The 25,786-nt window shown below is 40.0% G+C and overlaps 3 protein-coding genes across 4 annotated transcripts; all 3 read left to right on the forward strand.

The window, feature by feature from the left end:
• Nucleotides 1-1,866: 1,866 nt before the first annotated feature.
• Nucleotides 1,867-4,609, forward strand: LOC139909472 (progranulin-like). Of its 2 annotated transcripts, XM_071896561.2 has the most exons (7): nucleotides 1,881-1,941; nucleotides 2,059-2,149; nucleotides 2,304-2,453; nucleotides 2,625-2,936; nucleotides 3,323-3,496; nucleotides 3,894-4,037; nucleotides 4,382-4,609. In XM_071896561.2, the coding sequence occupies exons 3-7, from the start codon at nucleotides 2,304-2,306 to the stop codon at nucleotides 4,508-4,510; spliced, it is 909 nt and encodes a 302-aa protein (XP_071752662.1). In that variant the 5' UTR covers nucleotides 1,881-1,941; nucleotides 2,059-2,149; the 3' UTR covers nucleotides 4,511-4,609. The 2 variants fall into 2 exon arrangements, with proteins under 2 accessions (XP_071752661.1, XP_071752662.1); XM_071896560.1 differs by lacking the exon at nucleotides 2,059-2,149 and having other exon boundaries at nucleotides 1,867-1,941.
• Nucleotides 4,610-5,986: 1,377 nt separating this feature from the next.
• Nucleotides 5,987-12,473, forward strand: LOC144542897 (uncharacterized). The gene is made up of 7 exons (XM_078290470.1): nucleotides 5,987-6,153; nucleotides 8,900-9,010; nucleotides 9,347-9,499; nucleotides 9,771-9,896; nucleotides 10,101-10,133; nucleotides 10,338-10,502; nucleotides 10,617-12,473. The coding sequence occupies exon 7, from the start codon at nucleotides 10,619-10,621 to the stop codon at nucleotides 11,387-11,389; it is 771 nt and encodes a 256-aa protein (XP_078146596.1). The 5' UTR covers nucleotides 5,987-6,153; nucleotides 8,900-9,010; nucleotides 9,347-9,499; nucleotides 9,771-9,896; nucleotides 10,101-10,133; nucleotides 10,338-10,502; nucleotides 10,617-10,618; the 3' UTR covers nucleotides 11,390-12,473.
• A 277-nt stretch (nucleotides 12,474-12,750) lies between these two features.
• On the forward strand, nucleotides 12,751-24,054 carry LOC139909468 (saxitoxin and tetrodotoxin-binding protein 1-like). Its single transcript, XM_078290538.1, has 12 exons — nucleotides 12,751-12,993; nucleotides 14,419-14,547; nucleotides 14,973-15,118; nucleotides 15,567-15,652; nucleotides 16,213-16,350; nucleotides 17,247-17,366; nucleotides 18,237-18,358; nucleotides 19,675-19,820; nucleotides 21,331-21,416; nucleotides 21,977-22,114; nucleotides 22,805-22,924; nucleotides 23,818-24,054. The coding sequence occupies exons 1-12, from the start codon at nucleotides 12,751-12,753 to the stop codon at nucleotides 23,874-23,876; spliced, it is 1,533 nt and encodes a 510-aa protein (XP_078146664.1). The 3' UTR covers nucleotides 23,877-24,054.
• The last annotated feature ends 1,732 nt before the right edge of the window (nucleotides 24,055-25,786 follow it).

The following is a 25,786-nucleotide window of genomic DNA, read 5'->3' on the forward strand; positions in this document are numbered from 1 at the left end:
GTGTGTATCTCTTATTAGTAAGTAAGTGTGCTCTGCTGTCCTCGTGGCTATGACTGTGACCGCACATACTGTATACCTGCTGTGTGAAGCAAGACCTGAGGTGACCTTTTACCCCCAGGCTGGCCTTGGCATCCATTCCAGCCATCCAGATCTCCAAATCAGAGGACCAAGCATATGGACTGGAAGTAGCTTTAACAGAATATTACACACCAATTCACTATCAATTAAAAAAAATGTGAATTTGCAAGTGGTTGTTGATGAGGATTCATCCTCAGTGACTGTATTTAAGAAGCCTGTTGTGACCAAAGTTTCTGTTTCAGTTCAATTTAGGTGTGTCCTGAAATGCAGTTTAACCTGATCCTGTACCTGTCTTGAAGGACACTGTTGTATTATACAGTATAGAGAGGTACTGTACTAGGATATGGTACTATTGCATAATGGAGGGAGGGAGGAACACTTTCAACTGACAAAACTGAAAGGCACCTCATCCCGATCCTCTACAGGACACCATTCTGTGATACATTATACAATAGTACTATAATAATAATACCACAATAAATTATGTTCATGGCATTAATAATCAGTTAATGTATATACATGTTTAGGACTAAGTCTGTTCGACCGGTGTGCATACGGATATCACTACTGTATGTCCCATGATGCACCGTGTTACGCTTGGGATGACACAAAGCAAGACTGTAAGATTTCTTTTGATTCAACACCTTTTCCAACTTATAAAGACAATATCACAAGACTTTCTACGGTATAAAACAGTCAATTTCATTTAACCTCCAATCCAATACATTTAATACAGCATTAAATCCCAATGAAGAAGTTATCATTTTGTAATTCTGGAATGAGGAAACTGAAGGAACAAATCTACACAGTTGCACCGATGGCTTCTCTAAAACTGTAAAGATTGTGGTCAGTTGGGCGGCTGACGCTGTACCTTCAGACGATCTTGTGTTGCAATTTGTTTTAATCTTGGGATTTTGTTTTTTTTCTTTTGTTTCAGAATTGTGCACATTACCATTCACAGTCCTCTTGTGTATCTCACATAAAGGTTGTTCAAGAGCCAAACATGGAGGCTCTTATTTGAGACCAAAAGCAAGGCTACAGTGTGAAAGATGCTGTGCCAACCTTATCTGTGCGTTAGAGCTGCAGTGCAGATGACCCGTCATTGACTTGTTTAATGGCCTCCTGCCAGAATATACAACCTACAATGACAGTATCACATGTCCAATGAGTTTCCCTGCCAACTGTTAAGTGTTTATATTTGAGTTGAGGGTGACTTTGTAAAAATGAATGACATCCTTTTGTATTTTTAACTACCCAAAACATTAGTACACTTCTCTTAACTTAAAAAAAATACTCTTTGTGTTCTCTATTCTTCAGTATGGTTTTAAAAATAACATCAGCACATCAGAATACTTTTTAAAGCATTCAGCCTAGTTTACTAGTTTATTACTTTGCAAGTTATCCATTCTAGGTGTAGTACCGTGACACTTCTGAATGATGCTTTAAAAGGTCTTGTGATCAAAACAACAATGTAAGTGAGAGACAGTGGGTGAGAGAGAAATAATGGTATCAAAGGTTAATGTCACCTAGTCAAGTCTTTCATGTTTGAACTGTGAGATGAATGATTGCTATAGCATGTGTACAGCCTCACACAATGATTACCAAAATGCCTTTAAAAATCCAAGTATGGCCATGGGGCGTGGGTGTGAACTAGTTACACAAACTTCACTGTCCTAAGTTGACGTTAAGCACTCATGTATACAAACAGAGGCATGAGACAAAGTTTTACTTCCTGATTATGCTAAGTGGGAGGGCTAAACCTGCCATATAAAGAGCAGTGCGTTGTATCAGAGTTACCCTGTGTGATGTGAAACATATGACAGGAAGCCATTGAGTCACTCCAAAACACCAACTGGGTTCAAGGTACGTGACAAAATCAGAGATTTCTTATCAAATCTTTTCCTATCATGTTGAGTCACCAGCGATATACAATGCTTTACAAATACAATTCATATATTATTATGGGGTTGGATTATACAGGTTGGATTGAGAGAAAAAATAAGATTTCAGTGCAAGCTCAACTGAACATTTGAAACTGCAAGTTAACAGCAACACTTCCACAGAAGTGAAAGTTAAAGTTTCAGATTTAATCTGGTTACCAAATCTGACTGCAGAACTGAAAAGAATGTGCAGCTATCTAGGGCATTGTTCTTTCTAACATAATACTTTCTGTGTCAGGTTTAGCTGGATCAAATGAGTGTTTTAATAACCAACTCTTTCCCTAGATGTTGAGGATCACTGTGTGGCTGTTTGTGGGAGTGGTGGGGTGGAGTGTTGTGTCCTGCACCATCACATGTCCTGATGGGAGTCTCTGCTCTGATTCATCTACCTGCTGTAAGACCCATGATGGCTACGCCTGCTGCAAGTACCCAAATGTGAGTCACAAAACGTATCCAACGTGATTTTGATCTGGAGTTGTGAAGATGCAGAAATAGGGAGGTCTTTGAAACTGGTGGCTATATTCCTTGTGGGCCCATGCACCCTAACTCTGTGTGTGTGTGTGTGTGTGTGTGTGTGTGTGTGTGTGTGTATGTGTGTGTCCCCAGGCAATGTGCTGTGCCGACTTGGCCCACTGTTGCCCATCAGGGTATCGTTGTAACCTGGCCACCCAGACATGTGAGAAGCGGGACCAGCCGTGGATGAACGTACCCATGCTGGACAAAGTGGCTGCGGAGGAACCCAGCGCTCCTGTCCTCGCTGTCTCTCCCCTCCAGGAGGCGGACAGCAGCCTGGTCCCAGACCGAGCCCAGGAGACAGACAGCTCTGTGGTCTACTGTGACCACTACACCTACTGTCCTGATGGCACTACCTGCTGCAGACACCCACAAGGTGTCTGGTTCTGTTGTCCCTACACGCTTGTGAGTTGACCTACATACTCCTGTGTGTTGAGACTTGTGACTCCATGCTGTAATTAACTCTATTATCTACTGTACTATTGGCATTGTTAGCTCAAAGCTGATTCAAAAATTACTGCAACATTGGTTACACTGGATATACAACAGAATCTCAAATATTCAAAGTACTATATTCAAATTGACAATTTTGGCCAACTCACTAAATGGACAAAAGATGCAATGCAAATAATATTCTATTAATCATTCTATTGCCATTGAAACAATTCAACTGCAAAACAGACCAGTCTTTTGTAATTATGTGCATCCATGTTTCATACTTTCATACTTTCATTACTTTTTGTGAATTGCTGCTCTATATTGATTGTTACCATGCTGTCTGTGCCTTGTAGGGCAGGTGTTGTCTGGATGGCTACCACTGCTGTCCACATGGCTATGACTGTGACCTCACTTACACGCACTGTGTGAGGCGAGGCCTGCCGTATCCCTTCAGCCCGAGACAGGCTCTACCTTCACTCCCTGCCTCCCACATCTCCACCCTGGAGGACAAAGGCAGAGAGCAGGAGGTAAGACATACAGGTCTGAGCTTATATGGCCATCTGCAGTAGCTATATACTATATGTACCTTTCAATCAAGTGGTAAGATCACTCCACTGTAGGTGCACTGGTTTTACTTGATCATTACATTTGTTAGAAGATATTATTTCATTCTCAAATTAGCTTACTAATACTTAAATAGAGACAAACATGGGGGAGTGTATCCTGGGTTTAAAATGTATTACCTTTTTATAATTTCTAAATATTGGAGCAAAATGAACCTGCATTTTGAGTTACACTGGGGTGGGATCTGACATCTATCCATCTATCTATCTATCTATCTATCTATGAAACTTTTTACCTAATATTAATAAGTAGATAATAGCCACAGAGTATGACACTCAGCTTGTATTAATTGTTTTGCAGACACCTATGACAGCTCTAACAGAGACCAGTGGCAGCGCCCCTGAGGCTGGAAAAATTCGCTGTGATGCCAAGGTCTACTGCCCATCAGGGAAGACTTGCTGCAAGAATCCCACAGGACAGTGGGGCTGCTGTCCCTACCCACTGGTAAGATCTGGAATATATAAGCCATTATGAAATACAGGAAATTATCAATGCAGTTTGAATCTGCAAAAATTGTAAATTAGGTTGACAGTATATTTTGTATTGTATTTGACATTGTACTATAGATATGAATATAATGAGACAAGGATATCTTAAAGTAGAAAATTTGGTAAAGGTAATAAGAGAAAGATAGCCATATAGAGGGGTGTATGCACACAAACATTAGGCGTTCGACATTTAACCTTATTGTGTGTCCACACAACACATATTGGTGCAGAAAAGTGACTGCAGCAATGATAAACCAGGCAATCTTTTGTTCTAACACCAAGCTCTGTATTGGTTCTCAGGGCCAGTGTTGCTCAGATGGCCTGCACTGCTGTGAGTATGGCTATACCTGCGACCCATCCTCCATGAGCTGCAGGACTTTGTACTCTCAGATCCCGTCAGGAGCAAAGGAACCCGCCAAACAAGACTGAGGACATCTCGTTAATATTTTTGCATCTTGACAATATCATGATCATCATCATTTTGATTCAGAATTGTTTTCTGTATTTCAAATAAAATCTAACAAAGCATCATGGTGTCCATGGAGAAAACTGCCAAAACCAACAAAAAATGACTCAATTTGTGACAGATCTCACAGCTCAAAGAGAGTTTAATGAGAAGATACTTGCCAACAACCTTATTAGTGTCTCTGTTATCCAATGGGCATTCCATTTTAGATGGATGGTAGATATTTGGTTTCTCACAAGGCATAGGATATCCACCTATCCAGTCTGTGTTGCAGCATTAATAGCATCTCAACTGGCAGCAAGACATCTGCACTCCACTCCTCCACTTTCTCATTTACTCTCACTCATCTACATCTGACTTGCAGAATACTGGGCCTAGCAGTGCAGTGTTGTAGTCAAGGTTTATACAGCAAGGATGCTCACACATCTGAGCTGAGGGACACTTTTGGAAACAGCCAACAGACATGAGAATCAGCTGATGAAATTGTCTGTTTTCGCTGTTGACATTAAAACATTTTCACAATCTTTTGTAGTGAAATAGCAAAATAGGGCATGTAACTTGAGGAGTGAGGGGAAAAATGATTTAATATAAGCATACCATCATGCTTTCTTTCCACTCTCATTAATGGTAATACAGGCCATTATATTCATTACTGCAAATATATATATACAGTATATCTGCCACTAAGATTCAGTTGAACTTGTGCTTTCTAAATTTTTATTTTTAACAAAATGGAGCCATGGAAGAAATTTCTGTGCATCAACAATTGAACATTTACAAATCTCATATAGGAGTTTAAATGTATTTTAGGACGCCAAGGAAATAGTGGCACTGAAATGTTTCCAAGAGCCAGTCTGTTGTCTCATGCGGACTGGACTTTGAGAATCACTGGGTTACAGATATTATAACTACTCACCTATAACTCTGAGAAAGTGGGCCCGCCTCATGAAGACACACATCATAATGACTCATAGTACTTTCAGACTTTCACACAGCTGAGGTGAAAAGACAGCTGGTGTTTCCTCCAGTCCAGAAGGTGGCAATAGAGTATTAATTTTGTAAACTCACTTTTTTTCAGGGTAAACACACCCACCAACAGCTAGCTTCAAAATAAAAAGGTAAAATAAGGTAATTTTGAAAAGGTACTGGGGTGCACAGAACAATAAAATCATATCAAAATACCCAATCAAATAATTACATTAAACATTGAGTGAAACTCTAGCCCTAAAACGACATATCGGGCTGTGGGTGCTTTGTATGACTTGCAACATGTCAATAAGGCTTTTATTTTGAAAGTTCTGATCGGACGTCCCGTTTTTTTCTGTTTCGTCCGGCTTGTAAATGTTGGTTCCTACATATGTCGTTCCGGTCAGAGAGTGCAACAAAACAAACGGTTGTAGTACTGACGGTGCAAAGATGTATAAAATAGAAGAACTGAAAGTGTTTGTCAACGAGCGACTACACGTCGCTGCTGCTGAAATATTAGGTGTTATTGAAAAAACCATAACAAATTACGAAGAGCAGGCTTCCCGTTTGAAGCGAGAAAGTGACCGTCAACGTACACTTCTGAACATTGTCCTGAGACCCAAGTTACCACAGAGAGAAGGTTAGTCCATCCGTAAACGACTCTTCTGCACATGATGACAGCTGTATTAGTCGAGTCACTCTACGAAAACGTCTCTGTCCCCCGCCGTTAACAGTTTATTTCCAAAGCTAGTTATGTTGTAGCCTTGGGTTTCCCCGAAGGTCTTTGGAGATTCATCAGTTCCCACCTATCCTGTCCGACGTTAAATGCACACACACAAGAATGGTACAGCTAGTCGTCGTTTTGCTATTTACTGGCATTACTGTACCAAATGTCATTGCAGTGTTTTCGTTTGTAAATTAATGAACTCCACCATGTTCTCAAATATCACTGTAGTTAATTTACTTGATTTCACAGTCCAACAATGTAGTATTCGTGGTGCTGATTTATGACATTTATGGTTTTAACCATAATTCTAACCACGTATATTATATTATACTCGGGTTAAATTAAAAGGTAAATGTACTCACTGTTTTCCTGACAACAGCTACAATGAAATTCTTCAGTAGGTGTTTTTTGTAACATCAATGTATTGACGACACCATAATGTTTTACTGTTTTGTGAAACAGAGTTGTAGATGAGAAGGAAGTTGTCACAGGCTATTAGGCTGCACAATAATTACTGTTGTTAACAGGGATATTCCACCATTGGAGTACAATTTAGGCATCAACAGTCAAAAAATACTTTGATTGTATTTTCTGCTATGTATTTGAAAAGTAGACATATTAAACCACCAGAAACTGGATTTTGCCAGCTCAGTCTGTAAATATACATTATTGATGAGATGTTTTATATGCCATGCTCTGCGTTTGGTTCAACCCTGTTACCAATATTGGGGAACCTGAATGAGTATCATTTGGACCTTGTTTCAAATAAATTCATCATCATTGAGTAAAGATCTATTTACATATATACTCATGGAATTTCTGATTAGATTTAAATTACCTGAGGAAAAGCAACTTTTGTAACACAATTTGTCCATCATCATAACAGACGCATATCCTTTTTTCCATTTCAGTATTAATTCCTAGCTGTTTGCTCACATATATTTTTGTATGGAATCATTTAAACTATTAAAGTTACAATACCTAAAACATAACTGAGTCAAAAACATTATTTACGATTATTTTCATAAAAACTGTAAAGTAACAGGGTTGAAAACTGGGTAGCAGGGTTGCACACAGTAAGAGGGTTGAGTAAATAGTTCACTTCTGCTTGTCATTGTCATCATGCTTGTCTCCTCTGTTGGTCAGCATCATGTCTGGCACAATAGCATCACTGCTTTTCAGCAGCGGTCAGTGTTGGCGCAGAACATATTTATAGTGAAAAGTGGCAGTGCGCACAGCTCCAAGTTTGTGTCATGGAGGCAGACGCAATCTTCCATTGAAATGAATGGAGCTCAAAACGTCTCTCCCTAGGGGTATTCAAGGTTTGGAGTTGCATGATTTTCCAGTGTCTAAATTAATTATCAAAGTTAATGTTTTTGGAGAAGACCTTTATACATAAGACACAAGCTAAAATATGCATGATGATCAAAGGCATATATTGATTACCTCATAATATCTGAAATAAAAATCCCCACCCCCTAACACCTCAGAACAGTGGAAAAAAACAAAGCACTCTAATCAAGTGATACCTGCCTCCCTGTTTGTGTGCAAATTAAAACTACATTTTGGCACAGAGAAAACTGTAGTGTGCTACAAGTCATACAGTATGTGTTTAGACTTTTATCTAACTGTAAAATGTCAAATAAACCATCTATTTCTCTCACTTCCCCTTGGCTCCTCATTGATATCATTCAGAATTTCTGTCTTTTGTCTGTTGGTGGCATCCTTCAACATTGCATAATATTCCAAATTCCTGCTATATTGTGGGTATATATATATATATATATATATATATATTCACTTCACTGGCTGCTGCTGCACAGAGTTCTTCTCTTGAGACTGAACAGGCTGTTAACCTTTCAGTGAAGGACAGACTGTACAGACCATTGTACTAAATCCATTCAGCTAGGTAACAGTTCTAGTGAATAGAAAAGGTCCAGACAAAATGACACATTCTTTCAATAATGATAGCTCAATCTTTCTATCCTTTGGACAGCATATTGTGTGTGTGTGTAGGCTGTTCTTTTGGACTATGTGCTGCAAATCTCTGGTTGTGTTGGTCAATGGTAAGTGTTGATATGGGTAGTTTTTCTTCTGTAGAAGATATAAATCATATTATGGATTGAAACTATTTATAATTCTATTAAAATACATTTAAAGCAGAAATGCATGGCAAAACATTCTGGAGTACAACACAGTATCGTAGCATGACTGAAAAAGGCCAGTTTTTATCTGTGTGAATCCAGGTATTCTGATAGGCTCCAAACATTGTCAGTATTGTCAAAAGTGGCTCTTTCTTCTCTCAGGCACCACGTTTTTTAACTCTCAATTCTTTGCAATTGCCTCTGTGTTTAGCACAGTTTTGAGCGATGCTACCACAGGGGGAAAATGGCTCAAATTTTGAATAAAGCCAAGGAGGGTCTGGAAGATGACGATTGCATAACATTTAATTTATGACTGTTATATAATTTGAGTGAGGCAGAATCTCACAAATGCAGGAAAAAGGGTTGTTGCATCACTAAATGCTATGCCAAGGCTATGACATTACACCAATCTCCATCACTTCTATTATGCAGTTATCCTTATAATCAAGTATTTCTGTTTTTACTTATTCCTTTCAATCCGTCTTATCTGTTTTGTTCTTTGCTTCCCTCTGCAGCCGGTCCCACCATCACCACCAACACTAACGCCAACACCGCTGCTGCTGCCCCAGTTCCTTCAGGTGCAAGTCTTATCCGCAGGGCCAGCGGAAGCCCCTGCCATCCCAGTGGTAAGGCTTTTGTCTTGGATTTGATCCTTCTTCTGTTTTTCTTCTAGGGTTCGTTCTCTGACAGCTATATTGCTATCTCTGGTATGTTAGCATTAACCACACTAGGGCAGATCCCCCATAGACATTACAACTAGGAGTTTGGTATAAGCAGACAACAAAATAAATAATCTTCTAAAAGTTCTGCTTCAATACGAATCAAACCACATTGGCTGTCTTTGTTTAAAAATCTTGTAATTGTTCTGCAAAAAAGCACCGTAGTTTAGAATGGGAGGTTCTCACAATTATTAAACATGCCATTTTCTGAAGTCACTAAATTAGACCCTTTTTTTTTTTCAGAGTTGCAGTGTGTATTCACCTCACGCACAAACTTTCTGAAGTTTGCAGCTAATGGCAACTGTCCCTACTGCTTCAAGGGAACTGTGGCCACTGAGACGCATTTGATCAAAAAGCATTATTTATTTGCCATTCATTGTACTGAGAATGGCATTGGTAAGTTTCATTAGCATGCAAATCATCATGTGACCTGGGACTTGTAGGCGCTATTTGTGATTAAAATGCAGTAGCATTAGTGTATTTTCAGCCACTTTCTCCTGTCTGATTTTACTATGGGAAGGTAATAATTAATACTGTCTTTTGTTGCAATATAATTGTCTTGTACCATTTTGTATACTGTATTCTACTTTAAACAGCAGAACAACTTAAGCTCCCAGTTATGTAAGGTTTATGCTACTATTTACTAGGCTACTTTTTCCCTTTTCAGGAAAATTTATTGTACCATGTACATGCAAAGATAGGATCAAGGGCAGAAGTCATTGGCACTGCCCAAACTGCAGCAAGACAATTTATCGAAAAAGCAACTTCGAGGTGCACCTTTCTAAGCAACATGGTAGGTGTAACATCTTGGCACTCACGTGACTTTGCTATTATTTGACCATTATTTTCCAATTTTTTAGCTCCTTTTTAATATATTTCAGTATTCCTTGTTTTTCTCTTTTTGCAAAACACTTTTTCAATTCTGCTTTTAGATGAATGCTATATAAATATAAATTATTTACATTGATCATGAACTGGTTTGTCTTTTTCTTTATAGGTTATCTAATACAGCAGCAAAGCCAAGACACAGGTTAGTTTATGTCTTAACAAATCCATCCTTAGACTGGATTCTGGATTGAAAAGGATAAATATAGCTTTACATGGAATATAGCCTACAGTATATAACTTTATTCATAAAGCATGTCAGCGATCTCCTTTTTCTCCAACCCCAATTTTTTTTGGCAGTTTCTCTATACCTGTCTACTCAGATACATAACTTTGCTCTTCCCTTTAGAAACCCATCAGCCCTCTGTGTGTGAGCAGGAGGCTCCCCATGAGCTGTGGTATAAGGAGGAGTTCAGCAGTCTGGGCCAGGCGGAGCTGCAGACCTCACCGCCGCTTCCCATTAAAGAAGAACAGGAAGAACTGTGGATTAACCAGGAGGAAAAGCGTTCTCCAGGTCTGGTGGAGGAGCATCTTTTCCAAGACATCAATGTCACTGCATGCAAACTGTCAATGAAACCCTTGTGAAAAGTTGTCATGCAACCAGTTCTATAATTTTCTCTATCCTCAGTGATGCATCCTGAGTGGCAGTACCCAGAGCACCTGCAGGTCAAAGAGGAGCAGAAAGAGGCATGTAAAGGTCAAGTGGGAGAGCAGCTTCAAGGTCTGGAAGAGGACCATGCCGAAAACTCTATATTCACCATTGCCTGTGTGGAAAGTCTTATTCAAGATTCAATTCTGCAAAGGCATCTCAGCCACATGAACAGCGTGGAAAGCAGTGAGCGACTTCCTCTTCCTACCTCTTCAACTGAACCCATGGAAGCTCAACCTCGAGTATGGGAGCCAGCCGCTGAATCTTGGCACCCTACTGAAGACTGTGCTGCAGCTGAGAATGGAAACAGCAGCAGGAATGAGGACTGGAAGATGAGCGGTGGACCTGGGTCAAGTTTAAAGATACTAAAATCAAAGAAGGCAAAGCCTGTGAAAAGACCTCGCTCCCACATCAGTGTAAAAAGGAAGAAATCTGCGCGGTTGTCTTCCAGTCGACGTCCCACTGGTCCTCATTGTTGTAAAGCATGCGGAAAGGCTTTTCACTATATGTACACACTAAGGACACATGCTCAAACACACACAGTGGATAAATCCTGCATTTGTGGGGTGTGTGGAAAACATTTAGAGTCTACCGAGAGTTTAGTCCAACACCTACAAACTCACATAGAGAGAAACAAATGTCATATTTGTGGCAAATGCTTCTCTAGTAATTCTTTCCTGAAACTGCATAGGAGATTTCATAGCCCAAAGAGTCTAGGCGTCATGTCATCGGGTCATAAGAAGAGATTTTAATAACCACAGATGGGAGAAACCCTGCAGTTGTCATGAATGCTTCAAAGCCTGCTGTCAGTATTGAAACCTGGTCAACCACATCAGAATCCATTCAGAAGAGAAACCAGTCCAGTGCAGTACTTATGGGAGGAATTACTCAGTCTAATAATATAAAAAGACATAAGACGACTACTGTGCCTGTATTGGGTAAGGCTGAAATTACACTGGGGGAACTATACAGGTGCAGTGCTTAAAAACATACATTCACTATGTTTTTAAGTACACGTGAAGACTCATTAGAATCCATTAGTTAGAGTTGTTCAGACAAACCGTTAAATAGCCAAACACTTAAATAGCCAAGTCTTGAAATCCATGCCGGCTGGTGCAATATGTAGAATTTGCATAGGCAGCTGCTAAGCTCTGCAGAGCAACCAATAAACAGCTGGCATGGCATTTATAAACTGTGACTGTGTAAAACCAAATCTGTTCAATGTTGCAGTAAAAATAGGCAGACTCATATGCGTCCGTTCTTATCATTACTCTAACTCAGGTTTATGACTAGGAGTGCAGAGTGAAGCACATAGAAAAATACTATTTTCAATTATTTATTATGTTAATTGAGTGTTGTGGTTTAACTGTGACCCTACCAACTGGTGAGATGAACATGTGAGAAGCCTTTCTGAGCCGATTCTTTGTGAATACAATTTTTATTTTATCAGTACTGATAACAAACTTAAACCTGTTAAAATAAAACCAATACAAAATCTTTTTAGCCTATTAAAATTCTACTACCTAATTATGTATGTTCCTTAATGACCACGGCAGCTATCACTGTGTGCCACTGTGCTGCTTTTTTTTTTTTTTTTTTCTTCATTAGGTCCACAACAAATAGGCAAGTGGGCTGACCTCATGGGGGAAAAAAACATTTTGCAGTTCTGGTGGTTAGGTATACTCTGCCCAAGTTAGCTTGTGACCTGTGAACATGTGGGAAGTAATTTTAGGCTATTGACTTACCCAAACTGCTTGTTTATTTGGATATTACAGTTGATTATTGCTGTCTATTAAGGCGCCCAGTATGCAGACTGCTGTTGTTAAATCATTAAAGATGGGATTGAAAAGAAATAAATTCATCATACCGCCTCCAAAGTGTCTGCCTGGTTTTCAGAAGAGGTTTCAGTGTTCCAGAATCAGTGTTTCCGAATTCCAGAACCAGGTTACAATGCTTCAGAACCAGGGTCCACTGTCCCAGAGTTCCAGAACCAGGTTCCGGTGTTCCAGAGCCAGGTTTCAGAGTTCTCAAACCAGGTTCCAGTGTTCCAGAACCAGGTTATAGTGCTTCAGAACCAGGTCCCACTGTCCTTGAGTTCCAGAACCAGGTTCCAATGTTCCTCAACCAGGTGCTGGTGTTCCAGAGCCAGTGTTTCAGAGTTCCAGAACCAGGTTCCAGTGTTCCAGAATCAGTGTTTCAGAGTTCCAGAACCAGGTTCCAGTGTTCCAGAATGTGTGTTCTGTTGGGAGTGGTTCTGGAGGTTCTGCTGGAGCTGGAACGGAGCTCCAACACTGCACCGACAACCGAAGAATGCCACGACCTGCCAGAGAAGATGCTGAAAGAGGAGCTGCACAAGGTGGCTACACACACACACACTCACACACACACACACAGTTCTATTCTAAAATGCTATATCTCCATTTTGGGGAACAAATCATGACCTTAAAGTGCCGGACAAATGGATGGATGGACCGGGGCCAATCCATAGCCCCTCCCTGGATTGCATTGTGGGGGACAAAGAATTTAGATTAGATGAAATAATGCACTGTAGTTTATAGATGAGGCCTGCTGATCAGAGGTCTTATGTAAAGTCCGTCTGACCTCAGGGGGAGTTCATGTTAGTTTATTTGGCCAGTCGACCGCACAGAGGTCAATGACTTTTGTCTGACAACACCTCCTGTTTTGAGTAGTGGAAATAACAAAACTTAAATGATAGAAATGGATGTGATGAAAAAACAACAAATGGTGGTGATAAATGATCAAAATGGCTATTTTAACCAAATTGTCTTTGAACTTATCAAGTCACTTGGCAATTTATCACTCAATTTTGTAATTCACAAGCATTTTCATCACATCTATTTTTATCATTTAATTTTTGTTACTTCCACTCCTTATATCCTGTTTCCAACTGGAATATTTAAATGATGTATTGTTTTCCCTTTTATTTAGGAGGAAGTTTTTCAATGTCTTTGTCCCTGTAACATCTTCTGTCTTTTTTTTTTATTTCCTTTCTTTTATTTTATTCGTATTTTTTTCTGGGGGGTTTTTTTGTTTCAGTTTCTTCAGCTTATTTCCTCTCCTTTTCTTCTTTCCTGTTTTTTTCTTTTTTGTGTTTTACTTTTGGTGTTGTGCTACCATATGATGTATTGTGTTTGCAGTTTTGGTATTCTATTTGCTGTTTGTTGTTTTAATACTGTATATCCTTTAATGTACCAAGGTATGTTTTCAGTATTGTACTGTAGCCTGTAGTCTATACTTTGCATTGTTATGTGGTCATGTGACTTCCGCCATCTTGTTGCAGTCTTGCAGTTTGGAGTGGGTTTTAATATATTGAAATATATGCTTTTTTTACGTGAAGACTCCCTTGAAACTCCTTTTTCATTAAGCAATGACCAAACCAAAGATCACACAGCAAAGTTTCCAGTGTTTTTTCTCCACTCAATCAATATGACTTGTGGGCATCTGGCCAAAAATATCTAAAAGTGTTAAATTAACTCTGATGAGTATGGACTGATAGAAACACTGGAAGAGTTTTGATTTTTACTCTCAGAGTTAAATTAAAACTGACAAATTTGCTGTGCACTGTCAACAAATGCCTCCACACACCAAAACCCAATGGAAGAGTTCAGTCACACACCGAACACACACACACTTTGGACTGAGTCTAACAATCACAGCGGCCTGTCCGGGATTCAGGCCAATATAAGACGACCAGGTTCCCACTGGCCACTTCCATCCTCTAGGTCCCACTGTCTAGAACGGAACGGGTCTGCGGTTCTAGAGTTCCAGGATGTGTGTTCTGTACAGAGCGGTTCTGCTGGCTCTGCTGGCGCTGGGCTCCAACGCAGCACTGGCACCTGAAGAATGTGAAAAACTGACCACGACCCTTCAGCCAAGTGATCTGGACAAGGTTGGTCTGTCCTCAGGGTGCTGTGACCTCTTACACCTGCAATGACAGAATGTAATTATCCTTAGTTTCAGTGGAGAGTTTTAGTGTCCCATGATGGTCTAAATGCTGTTTCAGAGACTTTTCCACTCTGACAGGAATAAACGTCCTTGTAATTTTTGGAAATTCTTTGGCATGAATATGGTCAAACTTGATAATTTTTTTTAAACTTCAAAATATCAGGTATCAACAGCTTTGGACGAACCCTGCTGTCTATATGTTGATATGATATGTATAGTCCATATTGTGTCTTTAACTGTCCCCTTGCATTGTATCTGAGGTCATGTCCTGTTCTATGTGTGGCAGTAGAGTACTACTATACTAGTTGTCAATAAGACAAACTCCTGGATGCTCACTGAATCTGACTGCGGTGTGTTTTCCCCCTGCAGATCTTTGGGAACTGGGTTCTGGTCGGGGGAGTTGCTGATTTTCCTTCTGGCAGTCAAATGGTGGGGAACGTCTCCAGCTCCCACGTTGAGCTGCAGCTCAGCCCAGACAACAAAACCGTCATCTACAACGAGAGGAACATGTATCTGTAAGCAACACTCTACTGTTCAGTTCTTTATCATACTGATTGAGGAAGTGTGTTATTTTCCAAATCTAAACAGTGAAGAGCCTTTGGCAGGAACAGGTTGTCATTCAAAGAACAAAAAAGTGAGAATCAACCTGCTATCCTGAGCAAATCAATTTAGTCTTTCAGATAGGTCTTAGAAAGCTTTATTAGAAGTCTTATAGATAGTCCTAGTAGCCTTGTAAGTAGTAGTCTTGCAAATTGGATAGGTTTAGTCTTGTGCATAGGTTTAATAGACTTATAGATAGGTTTAGTAGACTTGTAGATAGGTTTAGTAGACTTGTAGATAGGTTTAGTAGACTTGTAGATAGGTTTAGTAGACTTGTAGATCGGTTTAGTAGTCTGTCTTATAGATAGTCTTATAGATATGCCTGTAGGTGCTTGTGTCTAACAGGTTTGTGTTGTTTTGCAGTGATAAGTCGTGTACTACGTACTACAGCAACAACACTGTGGTGGATTCAACCAGCTCCAGCCTCAGGCTGATCATAGACTTCTTCTGTAAGTCCAGTCTAACACACACAATTAGGCTGTGAACTTTGTTCATAGTTTTGCTTGTGCATGTTGTTGTTGTGGTGGTGCTTTTTTCTGCAGCTTTTATGTCATTGGTCATTGGTGCTTCCTTGGCCGGGGATCTCTCCTGAAAAAGACATTTTTAGCCTCGATGAGACCACTTTTATTAAAATAAATACTGTATACTCAGTTTTTTTAACCAGTCTTCTACTGTCGGCCACTGAGCAGCTCCACTGGATGCCTTGCTCAGTAGCACTTTGACAGAAGCCGTTGAGGGAAGATACAGCATTTCTCATTTTCTTAGCTGGTCCAGGGATTTGAGCTTGCAACTTTCTCATGACAAGATCACTTCTCTAACCACCACCGTCTTCTTCTCCTCCTCCTCCTTTCTCTTTTTCTTTAGTAGCAGTAGTAGCAGTAGGAGGAGTAGGAGGAGTAGTAGTAGCAGCATTAGTAGTAGCAGCAGTAGTAGTAGAAAATAGTAATGGAAGTAGTAGAATTGGTGTTGTCATCATCATCATTATTCATTACTGTAATGTTGTTTCCAGTCAAGGAGAAGGACGGAGCAGTGAGTGTGTACGACGACTTCGGCAGAGTGGAATTATATCAGACCGATCCCGACTGCCTGCTCATGGTCTACAGTGGAACCTATGAAGGAACACCAGGCAGATACCTGCTCAGCTACAGTCAGTACTAAACACACACACACACACACACACACACACACTTTCTCTTTCTCTCTACACACAACCTCCATCCATGCCCAGGTTGGTCTCATCAACAATCTGCCCATCAACCGTCTACTGTTTTATAAAGGTCAGTGAAAATAATTGTCATCGTCAATAATAGACCAATTGTGCCACTTGATCAGATTTGGACGTCTGTTATTCTTGTCTGAAACAGCGGTTCTCAAATGTTTTCATGTCACAGACCCCAAATCAGCTCACATTTTTGTAAACCTGATGTAAACCTACAATATTCATACTTATACATTCTCTAACTGGGTTAACTGATAGTGAATGAAACTATAGTGCAATAAAACTATTCCTAACCTTGCTTTGGACCCCCTGTAACCCCTCAAGGATCCTCAGGTGTCCTCAGACCCCACTTTGGGAACCATGGCTCTGACTAGTATACATGAGTTTTGCGACAAATGTTGTCAGTCAGTCATTATTATTATGTTTGTGTTTTTTACATTAATAAAGCTTGTTTAACATGGCAATCTTCTCAGTATTTGAATTTTGTATAAGTAATCTAAATCCTGAGTTGAGTGAATTCATTGAGAATTGAAAGCAGCCCAGATCAGATCAGATCAGAATAGATCAGATTAGATTAGATCCGATCTAGAAACATTAGATTAGAAACTTTGATGTCCTCAATGAGGCAATATAATGTGGGGCATCAAAAACAATTACACAATTACATTCAACAGTCAAGACAACCTGTCAACTCTCATTTTGGCAATCATTCCACAATTCTTATGATACAAATCATACTTAATAAGATACAGTGCCATTGTATAATATCAGTAAAGTGTCTATTTGTGTGTAATGTGTCTTTATTTTGCCTGTCTCTGTACCAGGGAGGGAGGGGAAGCATCAGGATGCTGAGGAGCTGAAAGTAGCTCTCGGCACCCATCAGAAACATGCAGAGTGTCTCAAATTTGCAGGCGACGGACACTTCAACTATGACGGTGTTGAAGGTCAGTCGTTTTTCCACCAATAGAGGCTTTTCACTTACGTCACAAATCTCCCAGCAACCATCATGGAGCAATACTGGAGAATTGTCTGTTAGTTAATAATGTCTAAATATACAACAACCAGGCTAGAAAAAGAGAGCTTGCTGAAAAAGTGTGTTGTGGTGTGGGGGAAACACAATCAGCTGTTCACAGAGCTGAGGACCTCCAATATGGCCGCCAGAGAGGAGGATTACATCACCTGAAAGCCTTCTATATTTGACCATAGCAAGGTTGCCTGTCTCTATGTGCTATACTCCACTGTAGCCTACAGACACAAAGACACATTCACATCTGCAGCAGCAGTTTTAGGCTGGGGACACATGAGAAGACAAAATATGTGTTTAAAATCGGTTAGGATTTTAAAAGGTTGAGCGAAATCCATTTCCAAAAACATTTCCCTGATTGATTTTAGCAGATATATATATATATATCTGCATGTAGCATCGGCCATCTTCTTTTCCATCTCATGTTTATTCCATATTCCATTTATGAATGTTGTTGGTAGAAACCTGGTATCTCCAAAATGTCAGCTTTTTCAGGAACTAAAGATAATGGCCTTGTTTTTAGCTTGACCACCATGCAGTTTGCAGTTTGTTATTGGTTTTAAAAAGGTTTCATCAGCCCAAGGGTTGTAGGATTTTCTCAACCCATAGTGGAGCATGGAATACTTAAAATAAAATAATAATAAAAAAATAAAAAAGTAAAACTCAACAAAATTGGGGTTTCAAGGTTTTCACCCAATAGTGATGATATGGACTCAGCTGCATGTAATCAATCACCTTCTTTTCCCTCTCCTCCTCCTCTTCCTCTCCTCCTCCTCTCCTCTTCCTGCAGAGTTGTGTCCTAAGAAAAGCATGGGAGAGCTGAAACTTGAAGTGCTGGGCTCCAACGCAGCACTGGCACCTGAAGAATGTGAAAAACTGACCACGACCCTTCAGCCAAGTGATCTGGACAAGGTTGGTCTGTCCTCAGGGTGCTGTGACCCCTGACCTCCTTGACTTTTGGTGGTGGTTTACTTTAGTTTTGGTGCCATGCTCATTCCTGTTTTAATTCCTGTTTTTGCTCTGCTGCAGGTTACAGTGCTGAAACTGCTTTTACTGTAACAGTGAATCACAATCAAAGTTTTAATTCTTGACATTGTTTTGGTAAAAAATCAAGGTTTTCTATTTCAAATGTTCTCTAGTGGTGGCATCTTATTTTAGTAAAGTATAGTTTATTACCACAACTTTTAATTGTACTCAAGCAACATTTGCACAACCTTACTGTACTCCAATGTTTCCACTTTATGCCACTTTAAGCCTCAGAAATTATTCCCATGCTCTCATAATGCCTGTGACTGATTTCGTGCATCTCATCCTGTATGAGTAACTTATGCACTGCTCACTCTACAGCTGCAGCCATAGTACATACCAAGATGTCTAAATGCTTGTAGTAATAGAATGGTGAATATATATTTGTAGACTGATACGTGTAGTCTTCTGTTAAACTGATATATCAGTTTGCTGATATTGGATTTTCAATAAAAATCAGTTAATTTTGCATACCGCTGATATGATGGAGGTGAGGATCTGATTTTACTTGTCATCTGTAAAACCTGCAATGACAGAATGTAATTATCCTTAGTTTTAGTGGAGAGTTTTAGTGTCCCATGATGGTCTAAATGCTGTTTCAGAGACTTTTCCATATACGTCTGGGGGAAACATTGAATCCTTGTAATTTTTGGGAATTCTTTGGCATGAATATGGTCAAACTTGCATGCCAATGTTAACAAAATATCAGGTATCAACAGCTTCGGTTGAACCCTACTGTCTATATATAAAGGAATTATCCAACCGCACACTGTTAGACTTCGTTGTTAACTTACTCACATCTTTATTTTCTTTAGAAGATTAGGCTTGAGAAGCGAACAACGCGTTCCGCCAGTTGCTTCCTCAGGTTCGCTCGAACGACAACGAAGTCTAACAGTGTGCGGTTGGATAATTCCTTTATATGGACTGTCTTGTATTCCTGCGACCAACCTGCAGCTGATCATAAGCGTCTGTGCACGGTCGTCTTGACAGCTAATTTCCTACTGTCTATATGTTGAGTGATATGTATAGTCCATAGTCTGTCTTTAACTGTCCCCTTGCATTGTATCTGAGGTCATGTCCTGTTCTATGTGTGGCAGTAGAGTACTACTATACTAGTTGTCAATAAGACTCTGCACCAGTGTCACCAAGACAAACTCCTGGATGCTCACTGAATCTGACTGCGGTGTGTTTTCCCCCTGCAGATCTTTGGGAACTGGGTTCTGGTCGGGGGAGTTGCTGATTTTCCTTTTGGCAGTCAAATGGTGGGGAACGTCTCCAGCTCCCACGTTGAGCTGCAGCTCAGCCAAGACAACAAAACCGTCATCTACAACGAGAGGAACATGCATCTGTAAGCAAGATTCTTCTATTCAGTTCTTCATCATACTGATTGAGGAAGTGTGTTATTTTCCAAATCTAAACAGTGAAGAGCCTTTGGCAGGAACAGGTTGTCATTCAAAGAACAAAAAAGTGAGAATCAACGTGCTATCCTGAGCAAATCAATTTAGTCTTTTAGATAGGTCTTAGAAAGCTTTATTAGAAGTCTTATAGATAGTCCTAGTAGCCTTGTAAGTAGGACTTGTAGTCTTGCAAATAGGTCAAGTAGCCTACTTGGATAGGTTTAGTCTTGCACATAGGTTTAATAGACTTATAGATAGGTTTAGTAGACTTATAGATAGGTTTAGTAGACTTATAGATAGGTTTAGACTTGTAGATAGGTTTAGTCTTGTAGATAGGTTTAGAAGACTTGTAGATAGGTTTAGAACGGTGTTTCTCAACCACTGGGCCGCGGCCCATGTGTGGGCCGTGAGCGCCCTCTAGTGGGCCGCGAAATGTTTTCAAGTTGAAGCTCACTTTCTGCGTGTGTTTCAGCGGATGGACTGACTGTCACCAGGCTGCGCGCTGGACTCATCCCTGACCACGTAGACACGCTCTTATTCTTAAATAAATCAGTAGATTGTCGTGCCATTGTTTCCAATATAAACTGTGGCAGCGCCACAATATCGGCACGGCCGGCACAACATAAACAGTTAATCAATGTATAGAAATTGATCTAAATCGCTCTGTAATGCGTCTAATGTGCGCATCACGTCATGTCTGTCATTTGGCGATGCAGTAGCTCTGTACTCAACCTGACAGTCCGTCTCCCGTTCTGAAAACGTTCGTAAAAAATATATAAAATTCCACAATTTCTCTGAACTCGCATGTGTTGTAACGGTAAAGAGTAACTTGATACTTTTCAGTCGGACAATTCTAACGCTGCTCAACACTCAAACACAAAGTTAACATGAGTGCAGTGCAGAGACTTCATTGCATATTCCGCCAGTTGGGTTCCGTTGGACACAATGTAAAGACAATTTGAAGTAATGAACCCTAAAGAAACATTTTCAGCCTGTGGGAAACACTGACGTCCGTTGTCGGGGGTCCCGACTCTTTAGAATTATGCTTGGATGAGTAACTTGTTGAGTAGGCCTAAAGACAGGTTACTTCCTTGTTTGCTGTGGCAATTATTGAATCATTAGTTCTTGTTGTGTTAATAGGCCAGACTCCACTTTTGTATAATAAATCCCTTTTGACTGAGAATGCCCTGCTTTTATGGTTTTATGTTGGCTTCTGGCACACCCATACAATTTTAAAGAACCTTTTGTTTTAATGGGCCCTGGCCTGTTACAAGTATGAATAGGTGGGCCTTGAAGTAGAAAAGGTTGAGAACCCCAGGTTTACAAGACTTGTAGATAGGTTTAGAAGACTTGTAGATAGGTTTAGAAGACTTGTAGATCGGTTTAGTAGTCTGTCTTATAGATAGTCTTATAGATATGCCTGTAGGTGCTTGTGTCTAACAGGTTTGTGTTGTTTTGCAGTGATAAGTCGTGTACTACGTACTACAGCAACAACACTGTGGTGGATTCAACCAGCTCCAGCCTCAGGCTGATCATAGACTTCTTCTGTAAGTCCAGTCTAACACACACAATTAGGCTGTGAACTTTGTTCATAGTTTTGCTTGTGCATGTTGTTGTTGTGGTGGTGCTTTTTTCTGCAGCTTTTATGTCATTGGTCATTGGTGCTTCCTTGGCCGGGGATCTCTCCTGAAAAAGACACTTTTAGCCTCGATGAGACCACTTTTATTAAAATAAATACTGTATACTCAGTCTTTTTAACCAGTCTTCTACTGTCGGCCACTGAGCAGCTCCACTGGATGCCTTGCTCAGTAGCACTTTGACAGAAGCCGTTGAAGGAAGATACAGCATTTCTCATTTTCTTAGCTGGTCCAGGGATTTGAGCTTGCAACTTTCTCATGACAAGATCACTTCTCTAACCACCACCGTCTTCTTCTCCTCCTCCTCCTTTCTCTTTTTCTTTAGTAGCAGTAGTAGCAGTAGGAGGAGTAGGAGGAGTAGTAGTAGCAGCATTAGTAGTAGCAGCAGTAGTAGTAGAAAATAGTAATGGAAGTAGTAGAATTGGTGTTGTCATCATCATCATTATTCATTACTGTAATGTTGTTTCCAGTCAAGGAGAAGGACGGAGCAGTGAGTGTGTACGACGACTCTGGCAGAGTGGAATTATATCAGACCGATCCCGACTGCCTGCTCATGGTCTACAGTGGAACCTATGAAGGAACACCAGGCAGATACCTGCTCAGCTACAGTCAGTACTAAACACACACACACACACACACACACACACACACACACACACACACACACACACACACTTTCTCTTTCTCTCTACACAACCTCCATCCATGCCCAGGTTGGTCTCATCAACAATCTTTCCATCAACCGTCTACTGTTTTATAAAGATCAGTGAAAATAATTTTCATCATCAATAATGGTAACCCCTCAGGGATCCTCAGGTGTCCTCAGACCCCACTTTGGGAACCATGGCTCTGACTAATATACATGAGTTTTATGACAAATGTTGTCAGTCATTTTTTTTTTTTTTTTACATTAATAAAGCTTGTTTAACGTGGCACTCTTCTCAGTATTTGAATTTTGTATAAGTAATCTAAATCCTGAGTTGAGTGAATTCATTGAGAATTGAAAGCAGCCCTTAGATCAGATCAGATCAGAATAGATCAGATTAGATTAGATCAGATCTAGAAAGATTAAATTAGAAACTTTGATGTCCTCAATGAGGCAATATAATGTGGGGCATCAAAAACAATTACACAATTACATTCAACAGTCAAGACAACCTGTCAACTCTCATTTTGGCAATCATTCCACAATTCTTATGATACAAATCATACTTAATAAGATACAGTGCCATTGTATAATATCAGTAAAGTGTCTATTTGTGTGTAATGTGTCTTTATTTTGCCTGTCTCTGTACCAGGGAGGGAGGGGAAGCATCAGGATGCTGAGGAGCTGAAAGTAGCTCTCGGCACCCATCAGAAACATGCAGAGTGTCTCAAATTTGCAGGCGACGGACACTTCAACTATGACGGTGTTGAAGGTCAGTCGTTTTTCCACCAATAGAGGCTTTTCACTTACGTCACAAATCTCCCAGCAACCATCATGGAGCAATACTGGAGAATTGTCTGTTAGTTAATAATGTCTAAATATACAACAACCAGGCTAGAAAAAGAGAGCTTGCTGAAAAAGCGTGTTGTGGTGTGGGGGAAACACAATCAGCTGTTCACAGAGCTGAGGACCTCCAATATGGCCGCCAGAGAGGAGGATTACATCACCTGAAAGCCTTCTATATTTGACCATAGCAAGGTTGCCTGTCTCTATGTGCTATACTCCACTGTAGCCTACAGACACAAAGACACATTCATATCTGCAGCAGCAGTTTTAGGCTGGGGACACATGAGAAGACAAAATATGTGTTTAAAATCGGTTAGGATTTTAAAAGGCTGAGCGAAATCCATTTCCAAAAACATTTCCCATCAAATTTCCAAATGATTGATTTTAGCATATAGACTCGTCTGCATGTAGCATCTACCGTCTTGTTTTCCATTTTTATTCCATATTTCATTTATGAATGTTGTTGGGTAGAAACCTTGTATCTCCAAAATGTCAACTTTTTCAGGAACTTGTTTTTAGCTTGACCACCATGCAGTTTGCAGTTTGTTATTGGTTTTAAAAAGGTTTTATCAGCCCAAGGGTTGTAGGATTTTCTCAACCCATAGAGGAGCATGGAATCATTCAAATAAAAGAAAAAAGAAAAGTAAAACTTGGGGTTTCAAGGTTTTCACCCAATAGTGATGATATGGACTTAGGCTGTATGTAATCAATCACCTTATTTTCCCTCTCCCTCTCCTCCTCCTCCTCCTCTCCTTTCCTCTCCTCTCCTCTTATCTCCTCCTGTCCTCTCCTCTCCTCTTTCCTCTCCTCTTCCTGCAGAGTTGTGTCCTAAGAAAAGCTTGGAAGAGGTGAAACATGAGGTGCGTTCCATTATCTAACGATTTGTCCTCATCTCTTCGCCTCGCGTCTCCTCCTCAACTCCTCGGTGAATGGTCACGGGGGAAACGAGGAGAAGAAGCGAGAAGTCGAGGCCGCAAGGACGGAGGAGAAGACACATTTTGGCCAAATGGAATGCACCCCTGAGGAACCCTGAGGGAGAAGGTTAGGGGAAAAAACTACATCCTGTATCCTGTACTGCAGAAATCACATGACCCCTCCCCCCCATTCATAAAATAAAATGAAATGAATACCAAACATTGAATATGTGTTTAATTTATGATTATGCTGCGTTCATGTCAAGTCAGATTTACCATAAATACGAGCTGCCGACTGGGAAAAAAAAACATCCACATCTGCCCCCTAGTGGTGATTATAATTAGGACATATGGGAATTTTTTGTCACCTCCGATATCGGTGTCACAAGTTACGGAAGTGTGTCTACACAGGAGGCAAATATGGCAAATGCATGGAAATCCAGAAATCAAAATGATGAGTTTTATTCTCACTAATACAATCAATTCTGCTTGTGAGAAGCGAGCAATATCTGCTGTAGTTTATGGTTATGTTTATGGTTGATAATAATAATAGAAACATACAATACCAATTCACAAAGAATTTCAAAAACTTACATTTGTGGCCACAATCTGATGAGCCTGGAGATGTTGCATTTATAGGAGGGGTGGCCAGATACCTCAAAATGAACTGTGGGTGTGATAAGGGATTTGTTTGCTGACGAAAGCTGGCACCACCGATCAACCAATAGCAAATTGCAATTGCATTAGCAGGACTTCAACCATTAGAGGGCAGTCGCCATACATATTTACAATACAATCTGTAGGATACAAAAACTTTGCACTAAAATGTCAAGATTTGGACCTGAATCCATCGACAACACTACTTAACACAACACTACTACCAAATGCATTGGTTTTCAGCAGAAAAAAGTGTTTTTGGGGTTTAGTTACTCTTTAAGCATTTGGTCACTATTTGGAGAAAATGTATGTAGAGAGAAAGGCAACACTAGTCTTTCTGTTGTCGGCTGTGTTTGCAACTTCATAACAAAAAAGTCATGAACCCACAAGTGAGCCATTCACTTGCAGCTACTACTGTTATTTTTGCTTCCAGCTTCTAATTTAGATCAGGGGTTGGATGTTACATTAGTCAAAATGACACTCCAGCAGCTCCAGGGGTTAATGTACTGTATTTGGTGTACAAAAGTGCACCAGACGTCTTGAGATTTTTATGGAAGTTCATGAAAGCAGCATGTTAGAAGCTATAATATGTGTAATAAGTTGTATTCAATACTGTGAATTGGAACAGGTCCTTAAACTTTAACTTCCCTTCATTGTTTGAGTACCAATATTGAGGTTTAAAAGAAGACTCTGACACTCAAATGAAGATTTATAATTTATTGGAAAAGATTCTTATCAATAAAGTTACGATAAACCAATTTGTAAATTCCTTTTTCTGTGTCAGTACTAAATTGTTGTGCAATATATTGTTTGTTTCATCATTCAGTTCTTTACCTATAATTAATAACTTAGAGATGATTGAAGAAGGCGGCCAAGTATTTGCTTCCAGCTTTAAACTTTGGAACAAGGTATAATTATCTTTTTTTTCATCTCATTCTCCTTTTTCTTCCTCTCATAGAGTATATTCCTAACTTTGTTATGGAAAATGCTATAACAAAGTAATTATTAGGGTCCAATATGCAAAGCTTTACGAACCCTATTGTGTTTGTTCAGTTTGTTTGTTTGTTTATTTTTCCATGCTAAAAGTGTTCAGCTCAGAAACTGGAAGTCCCAGAACAACCTAACTTGGCAGGTGGGTTCCTGTGGTGACCCACTCAGGCAAGGCCAGTCACCCATGTTGGCCAGATGGTGGTGCTATATGAAACGTCAAACATTTT

Source organism: Centroberyx gerrardi, chromosome 19, assembly GCF_048128805.1.
Source record: "Centroberyx gerrardi isolate f3 chromosome 19, fCenGer3.hap1.cur.20231027, whole genome shotgun sequence".
Taxonomy (NCBI): domain Eukaryota; kingdom Metazoa; phylum Chordata; class Actinopteri; order Beryciformes; family Berycidae; genus Centroberyx; species Centroberyx gerrardi.